This window comes from Polypterus senegalus, chromosome 10 (assembly GCF_016835505.1).
Source record: "Polypterus senegalus isolate Bchr_013 chromosome 10, ASM1683550v1, whole genome shotgun sequence".
Classification (NCBI taxonomy): Eukaryota; Metazoa; Chordata; class Cladistia; order Polypteriformes; family Polypteridae; genus Polypterus; species Polypterus senegalus.
Genome location: NC_053163.1, coordinates 171628195 through 171643280, shown reverse-complemented (window position 1 = coordinate 171643280; position 15086 = coordinate 171628195). Strand labels below are relative to the sequence as shown.

The 15086-nt window shown below is 39.8% G+C and overlaps 1 protein-coding gene across 1 annotated transcript in view; it reads right to left on the bottom strand.

The window, feature by feature from the left end:
• Positions 1 to 15086, bottom strand: part of rnf20 (ring finger protein 20, E3 ubiquitin protein ligase) — a 45872-nt gene that overhangs the window by 13637 nt on the left and 17149 nt on the right. Inside the window, exons 9-15 of the mRNA XM_039767502.1 lie at positions 8719 to 8838; positions 8444 to 8623; positions 8071 to 8206; positions 7868 to 7989; positions 2172 to 2349; positions 1799 to 2066; positions 1588 to 1705 (exon numbers count right to left, since the gene is read on the bottom strand). Of these exons, the coding sequence (XP_039623436.1) occupies positions 1588 to 1705; positions 1799 to 2066; positions 2172 to 2349; positions 7868 to 7989; positions 8071 to 8206; positions 8444 to 8623; positions 8719 to 8838 (1122 nt within the window). The remainder of the gene's footprint in view (positions 1 to 1587; positions 1706 to 1798; positions 2067 to 2171; positions 2350 to 7867; positions 7990 to 8070; positions 8207 to 8443; positions 8624 to 8718; positions 8839 to 15086) is intronic.

Genomic DNA, 15086 nt, shown 5'->3' with positions numbered 1-15086 from the left:
AGATCTAAAAGACGTGGAAAGACAACCAATACAACTCTGCACTTTTATGCTCTGGGATAATTTTATGTTTGAAATACAAAACTACATGACACAAAAGCTAATTAAGGAGATATTTTTTTGGCATAGATTGGCATTGATAGTTTTTAACAGATGGGTTTTGAATATTCATTTCAATTTCAAAAATACAACATTTTCTGCAAACCTTTTTTTTCTAAAGTTTAAAAAGTAGGAACTCAGAAATAAGCTTGAGGTTCCTCATCAGCCAGCTGACTGCTACAAAACTAAATGTTCAAAATTAGTGAGGCAAAAATAAATGCAGCAAACAAAAAGTGGTTTAGCACAAAAGCTGATTTGTAAATTTGATACACAGTAGCACACTGTTAAGGGGTAAGTGCAGAGATCAGCAGGTGGATGAGTCTATGGTGTCCTGGATCATGAACTATCTATTGGGCAGACTGTAGTTTGCGAGACTCAAGGAATGTGTGAATAACCCTGGAGAACCACACCCATCTATAAAAATTTAACACCAGGTCAAGTCACTTGCAGAAATTCCTAGACGACTCTGCACTTATGGGGTGTATCGGTAAGGGGGATGAGACAGAACAGAGACGTCAGGTGAAGAACTTTGTTTCGTGGTGCAAAAAGCACTGTTTAGAGCTTATAAGCAGCAAAACCAAGGAACTGCTTATTGACTTTCACCACACCAAACCGGCCCTAAGCCTGGTCACAATCCAGGGAATGGCTGTAGAGGTGGTGCTCTCCTAACAGGTACTTGGGGGGTCTACATTAACAGGTTGGATTGGTCTCAAAACACAGAGAAACTATAGAATAAAGAGCAGAGCAGGCTCTTTTTTTCTCAGGAGACTGTGTTCCTTTAATGTGGGAAATGAGATCTTTCACATCTTCTTTAACTTTGCGATGGCAAGTGTATAGTGTGCTGGGCTGGTAACATCATTTCAAGTGAGGCCCACCAAATCAGCAGGCTAATTAAAAGGGCAGGGTCAATTATAGGACACGCTCTGGACCCCCTGGAGATAGCAGTAAAGGAGTGAGTTAAAACAAAACTGAGTGCTGTTATGAAAAATGCTCAACATCTTTTCTCTGAAATTCTGACAAGGAGGACTTTCAGCCAACAAATCTAATCAGCGGAAGTACATCAAGAAATGTGACTGGGGCTCCACAATATCTACATCAATACGCCTGCAAGACGCCACACTGGGACTGTGACTGCCAAGTCAGACATTTTCTTTTCTTTCTTTTTGGGAAAATGTCAGCTACTAAATGTGAATGATGGATCACTTTTAGCTTTCAATGAGTAAACATATTTAACCCATTGTGTGCCAGTCTTACTAGGAGCTTAACTAAAACAGTGGCATGAAAATGGAGTAAGATGTACATCTGGGAAGTGGACTAATGCTTTCACTTAAATAGTTATATATTTTAATACATTGTTGTTTATTATGGCACAAAATAGTGATGACGCGTTGTTCAGACATTTAAGAATTCCAATATACTCTTTACATGTTATACTATTTTTGCTTCATGAATTTTTTCATTAAGGAATTTGTGTGGTTTCTTGATATGTACCTCTGCTTTAGATTTCCTTTCAGCAGCCATAAGCTGAACTTTATCTCGCTGCTCCTTTGGCGCAGAACGGTACATATCCAACAAAAGTTTCATTTCCTTTTGTGACTCTTGGGCTTTCCTGCAAAACAGTATGAGCAGCTGTTACGCTATTTAAAAAAAAATAAATAAAAAAGGGAATATTCCTTTAAGCAGGCTGTACTCAATTACTAACTTTAGCTCAGCCCGCAGTAGCTTAAGCTGTTCCATCTCCTTCCTCTTTGTCACCCCACCAGGCCGCTCCGAATCCTCAGATTGAATGGATGCAGACTTTTCTCTCTCACGTTCCTCCTTTACAGATCGGTTACTCACAGAGATTCGCTCTCTTTCTTTTTCTCTCTCTTTTTCTTTTTCCTCTTCCTTGACTAGTGGCTGCAGTGTCTCTTCTTCTTCCTCTGCTGCAGCAAGGTTCTCAATCTTGACAGCTGCCGTGCTAGATATGACTTAGGAAAACAGCCACATTAAGTGTCACACTAGATTAAGAACATATATATTTTAAAGGAAAACAAAAGAAGACCAAAATAAATCACAATTCCTCTTTTTTTTACCTCCTGCGGGAGCTGTTTGGCTTACAGGAGTGGATCCAGCCTCTGGCTCTGTCTTGACAGCATTATCAGTAGGGAGAGAAGATGTAGGCGTCACTGGTGAAGTAACACAATCCTCCTTGGGTTCAAGTTCAGTGCTGGACTGCGGCTGGAGGAGCATGGAGCCACGCTGGAGGCGAGCCTGTAGAATGTTACAAAAGACATAAACAAATACAAGTTAAAGAATACATTGATAAAGAGGTATAAAAAAGACTAGGCTATGTCAGATAGATCCTCAAAACATTTGTTAACTGTAGTAGCTTAAAAGTTATTACAACTCAAATCTCTGATTCGGATTACTGATTTCTGCTTTATTAATGCAAAATTTAATGTGTTCTGCATTTCTAGCTCAGCAAAGCAGTGCAGCTAATGCAACAAGTTTATTTAATTTCTAAGGTAAGGATGAATGGAAATAGGATGAATGGAAATATTCTTCTTGAAGCCTAAAAGAAAGAGAAACAAAGCAAAGCAGAGATTAAATAAAGGAAAAAAAACAGATTCAACTCTCAGAGAGCAGACCTAGCACTTGGATATGGTCATGGGTTCCAGACTTCAGACAGTCATTGACTGGGAAGGATTTTCAACCAAATACTGAAAATGATCATCATATTTTTGATTATATTAGTTTGTCCAAATACTTTTGAGAACCAAAAATTGGGTTGGAAGGGGATTGGGGGGGATATGGTTGGGTTAGTGGGTTGGTGTTTTATGCAGTAAAATGACTGCAATTTGCAAATGGCTCATACAATATTTTTGGTAAACTTCTTAAAGTAAAGCTGAAAGTCTACACTTCAATCACATAATAATTGCTTTATTTCAAATTAATTGTGATGGTGTACAGAGCCAAAAATTATGAAAATGGTGCTACTGTCCAAATACTTATGGACCTAATTGTATGTACAGTCATGGCCAAAAGTTCTGAGAGTGACATAAGTGTTGGTTTTCACAAAGTTTGCTGCTTCAGTGTTTTTAGATCTTTGTGTCAGATGTTTCTATGGTATACTGAAATATAATTACAAGCATTTCATAAGTTTCAAAGACTTTTATTTATATGGGCACCACCTGAGCAAAGTCTCAACAATGGTGGTGCACAGATCCTGAGCCACAAATAAAGAATGGTACCAAAACATCCTCTGAGAGCAACTTCTTCAAACCATCCAAGAACAGTTTGGTGACCAACAAAGATGGAGCACTGGGCCACAAGGCAAAAGTGAGAACTAAGTAATCTGGGGAACAAAACATCAAAATTTTGGGTCCATGGCCAGGAAACTCCCCAGACCTTAATCCAATTGAGAACTTGTTGTCAATCCTCAAGAGGTGGGTGGACAAACAAAACCCTGCAAATTCTGACAAACTCCCAAACATTGATTATGCAAGAATGGGCTACCATCAGTCAGGATTTGGCTCAGAAGTTGGCTCAGAAGTTGATTGGGGTAAATTGCAGAGGTCTTGGAAAAGAAGGGCCAACACTGCAAAGATGGATTCTTTGCATAAATGTAATTGTCAATAAAAGCCTTTGAAACTTATGAAATGCTTGTAATTATACTTCAGTATACCACAGAAACATCTGACAGAAAGATCTAAAAACACAGAAGCAGCAAACTTTGTGAAAAGCAATACTTGTGTCATTCTCAAAACTTTTGGCCATGACTTTACTTTAACCTATTTATGTTTCTTTCTTCAGTATAATGATGACTCTGATCAGCTTGCTATAACAATTTTGTTCTGATGCATCCTTTATTCATGATGTGCCAACATCAAACAAGCCGTCTTCGACTAAAAGACTTTCTGAAGCATTTAATTCCAGTGCTCATTGTGTGAATACACCACACTGCATGTGGAGATCAAATTGTAGCAGTGCTACTATTAGTTAAAACTGCATCTCCCAGCAGTCCCTGCAGGGACTGTTGGGGTTGAAGGTGGTCAGAGGAGTTTAAAAGGAGGGCAGGTGTCAAAATGAAGGAGGGTGTTTTCTGTTGTTGTATTTTGTGTTCCGTTTACCTGGCCTTCTGTTAATTAAGCCATATTTAGTTTTGTGTCCTGGATTGTATTTGTTGTTGGGGTCTGGATCGTCTTCTGTCAACCTGTGTGCGGAGGACTGATTGTGGATTCATTGGCTTCCTCGCAAGAAAAGGAGTGCTCCTGAACCATCCATCCGTCTTCACCCTTACAGTGTCTACCAGTAGGACTGTTTTTTCATTCCCTTTCAGAGTGCAGATCTCTTGACTCACGATCGTCATTTTTCCATGGCATCCGGTGTTGTTTTTCATGGACTTGGCTGTGTGGAGTTGTTTGTGTTAATATGTTTAACGTAATTTTGCCGTAGGGGTACAGGGGTGGGATTATTGTTTTCATTTATATTATTTAATTTCATTATACTCTTTAATTGTTGTTAGTTTCCAGTGTGCTTTATTTTGTCTCTGTTCGTGAGTGTGTGCGGGTCGCACCAAGGCTGGGAGCATCCCTGGGATCCTCTATAAAAATAAATAAATCACCGTCATCTTGACAGTGTGAATCTTAGTGGCACTGGACCGCTACAAATTGATGGCGTTTTCCGCCTAAAACCTAGAAAAGTTGCTGTACTTTCTGTACAATGTCAAATAGCTTAGGCTCCGTCCACACTTCTATGTTTTCATTTAAAAAGTCAGACATTAGGGAAGCTCTGAAAATGCAGAGTCTAATCACACTCTAATTGTTTGTGCCTATTACGTGGACTTTTCCAGATTGAATTTTGCTCATTATATTTTCTCCGGCACTTTGTTTGCCTTATACTTATGAGTTACTCTCAACAACAATTACACCTCATTGTCAGAGCAAATAATTTTTTTTTTTTTTTAATTCGTATTTCCCATTGCTGTTCTCCACCTAAACCATAGAGGAATGTGTAGCGTGGAGGACACTGAGCCACCCAAATCCTCCAGCCAATGCACAGATGCCCAGTGTAGGTGAACGAATATATCATATGTGCTTGAATGTCATTTCAGAGCAGGCATGGATATACTTTCATAAATGATGTGAAAAGGCTACTGTGGACAGAGATCATTTTTCTTTAAAGACATTGTTGAGTTGAATCCACTCTCTAAAACTTACTCTGCTTGCACCTGTTAGTGAAGCTCTGAGCTTTCAAAATCTAGCTAATGACCTTTCCCTTGCCATTACTTTCATGATATTGATTTTCAGAGATAATCAGGTGACATTACTCATTTTAGTTTTTTGAGACTTCCTCCTGCTAATTACTTAAGTTGCCTTGACCCATGCCGAGGAATGGAAAGTACAATGATTTCCAGTCAACAGGGAATGCAAGTTCAGATATCTGACTGGATGATTTGAGGTCTTTTGATGGGTGTATCACAGTCAACAATCAGGCTAGTGAGAACGGGAAGGCTCATTTCTTGGCTGTATCTTCTCTTTATTGCAAATTAAGTGGCATATTTCCAAAATTTGCTTTCTTCTACAACTTACCTATTCCCAGGTTATTTTATTGTTGGTACCAAGCAATTTCTCTGCTGTATTTCTAGTACTCCCAACACTGTTTAGCAGGTTGTTCATAAACTTTTATTATTTTTAGACTACCATTCCTGAGGGCATATGATTCAAATATAGTGGAGTTTTTTTAAACTAAGAAATGGCCAGTTAGCACAACAATTCACACTCACAATAATGACAATTCATATATCAAGACAGGAAATTACAATATTAGCTGTCCCTGTTATCTGCTACAAAATTAATATTTTTTGATTGATGGGTACCTTTACCCAAAAGTGACAATCCAATTATAAACAAACTAGCAACTGGGAGCCCAAATCAAATCGGGCTACAAATTCTACGTTTGTGAAATCCAAACTTTCTCTGCAAAGAATTATTTGTTTTTTTAAGTCCTTGAAATGATTTTGTTATCATGGCACTGATTTGTGCTTGAAATAGACTTTTTTGGCCGATGTAATGAAGAGCTTCCTGTTTAAACGGGGCTGCGAGACGTGAATTCAGCTCTTCGACGCATCTCATTTGATTTTTTGTGGCAAACAAATTTTCAAAACAAACCGCATTGTACGACTCTAAACAGAGTTGGAGTAATAATTATGTTGCCATGGTTATTTTAGATCTGAGATCGGCTAAAAATTTAAACAATGACCGTTGTTAATACCCAGCCGTCATTACTCAGTTTGCCAATAGATGTCAGAAAGGACGGATGCCAAAACCGAACTGCCCAAAGATAGATTTTGACATACGAAGCAAATGGCGATACGTTCTAAATTACTTATGGTTCCGGAGCTTGTGACGATGTGGGTTCTGGCTCCACGCTCCCATGGCTGTTTGGGAACCCTTGAACCCAACACCGTCGATAATGAAACCGAGTGAGCCAGTCAATGGAGGCAAATTGAGCATCTGAGCAAGGGGATGGTTGAAAGTACAAAAGTGCTTTTATTAAAACAGTCAACAAAAACAGTGTTCATAAATAGTGCAGTTTCAAAAGTTCATTAAATAAATAATCCATAAAATGAAAACGTGGAGGTTAAAACAACAATAAGAAAAAAGAATCCTTTAAAATGAGAGGTTAAAATCTTCTCATGGAAGCAGTCTTTAAAACAAAAAAACAAATCCGGTGCTTTTCTGTATGCGTCTCACCTGCTTATCCCGTACGGGCTTAGCAGCAGGCAAGACGCTCTCTACAGCTGCCCTCCTACTTCACACGCTCGAGACTGGAGACCTCCCGATCCCTGGCTCGGTATGGCACTCATCCCAGTCCCCGAGACTTGATTACCCCAATAGCCAGGTCGCTCATATTGGGGACTCCACCACCAAGCCTCCCGACTTCCGCTGCCTTTCCGCGCTCGTCGCTTTCACCTTGTCACTCCGCTACCAGATCGCTCAGCGGGGCGACATCTACACAAACACCTGGGTGTCGGCCTAACACCCAGCTTCCTGCAGCTGCCCACGGCTCGATCGCGCTCACCACACGCTCCGCGTGTCCGTCTCTCTCCTGCACCGCTTGCTTCCACGCTCCCTGTAACCTCCGTCCTCTCCTTTCCTTTCTCTCCGATCGATTCTCTCGCCGAACGTTTCTTTCTTCTTCTTCCCGAACGTTTCTTACACTACCCCACAACCGACTCGCGCTTCTTTTTAAAACGTGAGGGGCCATCACAGCTGCAGCATTAGCCACGGGAGCAATCACGAATGTGGGCAGTTCCTCACCTGTGCACACGGTGAGAAACGCCCACAGACGACCGCCGCTGCTCGCTAACAACGCCCCTCACGAAGCCGCCTCGGGTGCGATGATTATTTATTTAAAATCAATGGCCTTTTCTCCACGAGCTGTGGACCCATAACACCACAGAGCTGTCGAAGGGTTTAAGTCAGTCGACGATGTTAGTCCTGAAAAGTACGCAACACCACAGCAACGTTCCAAAAACCAGCCAAACTTAACCGTTATCTGCTCGAACCAACACCGACTTACTATACTCCGCCGTCCAGCGGCTTCACTGAAGCATTCGAACATTCTTAGCCAATCTTGCAATACTACGTCCACGTTTGCCACGTTATGTTCTAACTACTAATTTGTATTGAGTTGAGGTACTGATGCGAACACCATATATACGGGGTATTGACGCGAACACCATACATATAGATAGTATCACATTATATACAAGGATAATAGTAACCTTAGCAAGCTCTGCTTGGGCCTCCCGGAGACGACGTTTACACTTCTGCACCTCTCCTTTCATCTGGTGGTTGTGGTTTTGCAAACTGCTGATAAGGTGGCGCATCTCCCTATTGATAGGACCTAGAGGAGGAGACAATGACCCAGGTTTTAACATTTTCATTCCCATACACAATTGAGATATCGATATGAAAAAGGACAAACCTGCTTGCTCATTGGCTGCCAGCGTCTGCTCAAACTCAATCCGCAGCATCTCATACTCCTTGCGTACTTGTGCGAGAGTATCTTCTAACTGGATTACTTCTGTTCGAAGCTTTTTCTGAAGAGCAATCTCATCATGCTTTTGGAAAAGGAGAAAAAAAATGTAAAAATGTCCTTCACCTTAAAAGAGAGACATTTACAGCTCTTTGCTTATAACACAGCAGCTAAAGGAAGGTCATGAATATATCAGAATATTGTATGTTAATCTTTAAAAAAAAATCTGCCAATGTTTTTAAGAATATTCCTTCCATTTATCCAATCGTCAGAAAGTCTTTAGTCAGCATGAATGCCTTTTCAGGTATTCAATTAGGCATACCTCCATATGATCCAGCTGTCGCAGCCTTGCTCCTCTAGTTCCATGAAGCCTTGACCTGGCTTCATCCAGATGAGATTTCAACTGCAGAGACTCATTGTAAAGCACAGAGAACTGGGATTGTAAGCACCGATACTCTGAAGAGTCTCTCACTGCAACCTCAGCTAAGTTTCGAACTTCCACCTATCAAATCATCGATGATATATTGATTTAAATAAAAAAAATAGAGAAAGAAAAAAAAAAAAAAGTCTACACACAAGGGTGTCTACCAAACTTACCATCATTCTTTCATTCTCACTGTTGACTTGCTGCAAATCCTGCTTTAATTTCTGCAGTTCTGCTAGGCGATTGGCAGCCAGTTCCTTGTTCTCCTCCAGCTCTGAATTCATTTCTTCAAACTGTCAAAACAGAAGTAGGTAAGCCATACTGGCCTTAAACAATTGTTCATTTTTAAAACACAACAAAGGGACTTTAATGTATGGATAGACAACAGTTATCTAGGACAAATTTGTTAAAACATAAACTCTATTTTAACCAGGTCCAGCCCTAGGCCTAATTTAGTTCACATTTTTGATGCCATCAGTGTCTGGCAATTTGGTTATTGCTAAACATAACTCAGAAGAGCAATACTCACAAGGTCCTGGCTGCCCCGCCAAGTAACTTAAAATAAATTAAATGAGGTACCATGATACAATGATAAAAACAAAGCCCTCAGACACTGAGCAGAACCTGCAGCAGATGCAGTAAATTTAACCAACCAATGTATGCAAAAATGACATAAAACATGGAGTATTTTATGAGTTTCTTTCACTATATATGTTTGTTTGTCCGCCATACAAATCTGCACCGGGCATACGATCTTCACCAAACTGGGGATGGGGCTCCTTTGTGACCAGGAGAAGGTCATGCGGTATGTATGTTTCGGAAAAATGTTTGTTTTGAACCACAGGGCACCTTTTCATCGGCACAACATTCGCCACACGTCCCCGTACTTATCATTAACAAGATGGCCACACGTTACAGACGTTCACTGCGGCGCCATCTAGCGGCAGCTTTGGTCTCTGTGCATCGCTCTTTACCCAAGTTTCTTTAAATTGCCAAGAGATGAAGTGTCCAAGTATGAGAAGGCCGACTGCTTTGATCAAGTGAAGGGGAACTGCCGTTTGGATGTAAAACGTGAATGACCCAGTGCGCATGAGTGGCTGACACACCCGCGTTTCCGTACGTCACACTCCCACACGCACTGATAGTACTATATTTCATTCGCCAGTGTCCGTAATATGCAAGCATGTTTGAACAGAGACTCGCCTTAAAAAGACAGCATCCTTCCCCCACCATTTTCCCCAAACGCAGCACTGGTTGTATGTCACTTCTCTCTGTAGTTACCATTGCCAACATCTGTTAGATGGCATCACGGTTCAACACAGACGGTCCTTACAAACACAGCATCCCTCCATGCCATTTTACCCAGTACGGTTTCAGTGCTACTCTTTCTTATTGCCTTTTGTATTTGTGGTGCTATTTGCTCGCTTTCTAACTGACAATACGATTTCAGTGTTGCTCTTTCTTACTGACTGGTGCTATTTGTTCGCTTTCCGATGTATTGTAAATAATGTAAATTCATCTCACTGTGGTGCTTATTCCGTACTTAATACCATGTCACACATTATAATTGTCCTGCTTTTCGCTAATATACCCATGCCACCGACGTAGAACACATAGAATTGGAAGGTCCACTTCAGATGCCACAACAAAGTCTATTTCAAAGGTGTCTGAAACGCCACAGCACACAGAATCCAGAGTGGAGGAACTTACAACAACATGTCAATCAGAAAAATGTTAATTCTATTTCTATGTTCTGTTTCTTTCATTTGGGAAATTCACCGGTTATAGATTCCCGGGCAACGCCAGTTACTCCTGCTAATTCACTACAGAAACTAATCTTTATTAGATCTACGGGTGTGAAATATTGGCAAAAAATTCTCTCTTGATATTCTCTGGTACTTTTATGATAACGATAATTACATAATATTTTGCATCCTTTTAATACGCGTTTATAAAAGTCTTAATGATCTAGCTTGGTCTTGATAATAGGATATTAAGTGTAGCATACTAATGAGATTAGAGGAAACATTAGTTACGGAAAACAGGCCTTATTTATTTACTTAAAACTGAAGTAAAATAACATAAAAACAATAAAATCACCAGTTAAAGTATTACTGAGATCAAACAGTGCAAGTATGAGTAAACTATTTCAAAGTGGCCTACAGGATTTACACAAAAAAAGTGTGCTAAGACCAACAAAACTATCATAATGAGAACATTTTAAACCAACACTTAGCCTTAATGTAAGCAAGATATGAATCCAAAGGGAATAAAATACTAATCAAAATTTAATTATAAAGGCACGAACATTACAGAGTGGATAAATATAGATTACTCTGTGAGGTGAATTGTGCATCACTCAAGCAAGAACAAAAATCAGACATAATGTACTATTGTGTAACAATCCAAAGTTCTGTGAAACACTGTATAGGGGGAAAAATAAAAACTACAGCATTTGTAAATATGTTCTGTCATATACTGCACTAAGATACAAAAAAACTAAACCTACAGCATTTTAAAATAAGTTACTAACTTCATGTTCTGTCCAATATTGCACAAAAATTAAAAAAAAAAAAAAAAATTGTAAAATACTTCTGAGGAAAATTCAAGTTGTGAGACTGAAACACCAATTGATCCACAGCATCTGGTTTCAGAGCAGCTCAGTTACATTTTTCAATACAATTTATTTTTGTATAGCCCAAAAAAAAATCACACAAGAAGTGCACAATGGGCTTTAACAGGCCCTGCCGATTGACAGCACCCAGCCTTGACTCCCTAAGAAGTCAAGGAAAAACTCCCAAAAAACCCTTGTATGGAAAAAATGGAAGAAACCTTAGGGTGTCAAAAAGAAGGCGGTCAATACAATGCAATACACAGAACAAATCCTCAATACAGTATAAAAAATAAAAAAAATTACAAGTATGGAGCAGAACTTAACAGTAGATGAATTTACAACATTTCCCCCGGTGCTGAAAGCTCTCTCAGAAGGGCTGCTTGAAAAAAAAAAAGTGCTTTGGAATCGACTGCTTGCAAAATAAAATGCACCGAAGCTCTGAACCGCACAGTGAAAACACATTATGGGATAACCCTTCTCGTACGTACGTGAAAATATTTCGTACGTACAAGATACTTTCACGTAAGTACGAGATGTTTTCACGCGTACGTACGTGATAAACTTAGAGATAAACTTAGATTAAAATATTACAAATGTGTGCTTCGGGGCTTCCTAATTACGACCTTACCAAGGCTGTGGCGCTTCAGTTTGACGTCACTTCCAGCGCTTGTAGCGCGGTGATATAAAAAAGCAGACGGATGGGCTTGTATTTATTAAAGGAGTGTGTGATGGTTAGAGTTGGGTTTAACAGCAGCATGCAATACCTACGTCAGGTAATGCCCAGAACGTCAGTCACGAAATGCCCATCGCATACCCCATTACACTATGGTTAAGAGTAGGTTTGTGGGAGGGTAAGGGTTTAGTTTGCAGGTATTCGTCTGCACACTTGTACGGCACACATGAGGAGATATGGTGTTTTGCTTCTTCCTGGGAAAAAATTTGGTGCGTACAACTTACTATCTCGTGCCCACCACTTACCAGCACCAGGTTCTTTAAAGTCGCACCTGCCAATATTGCGTGTGTGCCGCATACTTTCAGATGAGCACCAAATGCTGTCGCATGCTACTGTACATCATTTACAGTCCACAGAAATGAATATTGGCAAGTTTATAATGGCAGGCTATGCATTGCAGCCCAGATCGTTAAATCCGCGAAGCAGCACCACTAACCAATGCACTAATTTATAGTAAAAGGAAATGGCATTAGTTAGCCATTTACTTTCTAGCCCGCAGCTTGTTATTCGCACAAGTTACAAAAGGAATTCATATTTCACGTATTTACTGCGTGTGAAGTTTACCCAGTTCAATGCGGGTTCACTAATTTAATTCTCTGGTAAACCTGGAACTGTGTGATTTAACGTGCATCTAAAGAGTTAAATCCAAATCGGGCCACTTTAACTCTCGCCGTTTTCAGACAAGAAATGTACCCTTGTTAAAAAGCCAAACTTGAATATCATAGTGAAATCCACTGGCCAACCTGGCACACTGGGTCACCTGTTGCATTGTGCAAAATGAACTTTGAAAGTACAGCAGAGATCTAAATCGTGATGCGGCGGATTTTTATTGTCACGTATTTGACAAGATGGATCCCTAAGTTAAAGTGCAGGTAATACTTCCTTAGCCCAAACGTAAGGAAATTCATTGACTGACTTGCCCTGTTATCGGTGATGCAAAGAAGACACTTTCTTTCAGTTGACTGCGATATATAATATGCGCTCTAAAGAGTGAAATCGATTTGGATCTCTTTAATTTATATATAATATATATAATACAGTATATATATATAATGTTTAGATATATTTTTGTTAAAGGCAGTTGAATTTTGCCCAGACGAACCCGAGTATAGTCAAATTGACTAGTAAATTTAGCATATATCTGTCTTCATATAAACGGCACAAGACTGATTGTAATATTAAAGTCACACTCTAAATTTTTAAATCAGTTTGGCTCACTTTCATTTTACAGTTTTGTAACAAGAGAGACTGCAGTTAGATTTTGACACCCAAATGCGGATACAAGTCCTTTTTTTCTAGCAAAGTTTACACATTTCCATATTAGCAACAAGTCGGACTCTGCTGTTTAAGGGGCAATCAGGTTAAATAACCATCCGTGCCTCTGATATGCAATAAAACTGAAAGAAGGTGTCTTTATTTTTTCTCATTACCGTAAACACAATGACATCATAAGTTAGCCAATTAATATACCAAGTGCACCTACATTTGGGCTAAGCTAGTATTACCTGCAATTTAACTTAGTGAGCCATCCTGTCAAAAACATGACAATAAAAACGGCAGCAACACGATTTAGATCTCTGCTGTACTTTTAAATATCGCAGTTCATTTTGCACAATGCAACGGGTGACCCAGTGTGCCAGGTTGGCCAGTGGATTTCACTACGATATTCAAGTTTGGCTTTTTAACAAGGGTACATTTCTTGTCTGAAAACGGCGGGAGTTAAAGTGGCCCGATTTGGATTAAACTCTTTAGATGCACGTTAAATAACACAGTTCATTGGTGCAGATAAGCGATCGAGTGTGCCAGGTTTACCAGAGAATTAAATTAGTGAACCCGCATTGAACTGGGTAAACTTCATACGCAGTAAATGCGTGAAATATGAATTCCTTTCGTAACTTGTGCGAATAACATACTGCGGGCTAGTAAGTAAATGGCTAACTAATGTAATTTCCTTTCACTATAAATTAGTGCATTGGTTAGCGGTGCTGCTTCGCGGATTTAACGATCTGGGCTTGAATGCATAGCCTGATTTTATAAACTTGCCAATATTCAATTCTGTGGACTGGAACTGTATGAGGAAAACATCAGACTGTTCAGTGATATGTCCTGTTTCCAGAAAATGATGTACAGTAGCACGCAATGGCATTTGGTGCTCATCTGAAAGAATGCAGCGCACACGCAGTATTGGCAGATGCGACCTTAAAAGTGCCTGGTGCGCAGGCTATGGCAAGTGGTGGGCACGAGATAGTAAGTTGTACGCACGAAATTGTTTCCCCAGGAAGAAAAAAAAAAAACACCAGATCTCTTCAGTTGCGAGTGTGCAGACAAAGAATACCTGTAAACATAAAGCACCTAACTAAACCGTTACCCTCCCACAAGCCTAATCTTAACCATAGTGTAACGGGGTATACGATGGGCATTTCGTGACTGACGTTCTGGGCATTACCTAACATAGGTACTGTAAGCTGCTGTTAAACCCAACTCTAACCATCCCACACTCCTTTAATAAATAAAAGTCCATCCATCTGTTTTTTTTTATTTTACCGCGCTACAAGTGCTGGAAGTGACGTCAAACTGAAGCACCATGGCCTTGGTAAGGTCGTGATTACGAAGCCCTGAAGCACACTTTTGTAATATTTTAATCTAAGTTTATCTCGTACATACGTGAAAAGTATCTCGTACGTACGTGAAAACATCGTGATATTTTCATGTACGTACGAGATAAGGGTTATCCCATAATTTTTTTCACTGTGCGGTTCAGAGTTTCCGTACATATGCTTCTTACGGAAATAAAAATAATCTGTTTGAACAAATTGCATAATACGTCTGAAAGTTTTTTATTTTTTGCATGACACCACTTGGCTCCGTAGTAGATGAATTTCACTTTACAGATGGTAAAACAAGTTAGATATCAAGCGGTCTTTAATGGTAAATGACTTGAGACATAGGTTGCAGATTGCTGTCTTTTAAAAGCCAAGCCACCTCCAAGCAAGTGAGGATGATCCACATCTTGAAACCAAATCCAATGACATAGATTGCGAAGTGGTTTATCCCGTGATGCTGTTTGATCACTTAGCTAGCTTCACTTGTGATGCACTGACCACGCATACACGGCAGTCTAGGCTGTTATGTACATTAGACAGTGAATGCATGGGCTCTAAAGGAGCGGTTTTGATTGTTTTTTCGCAAACTGA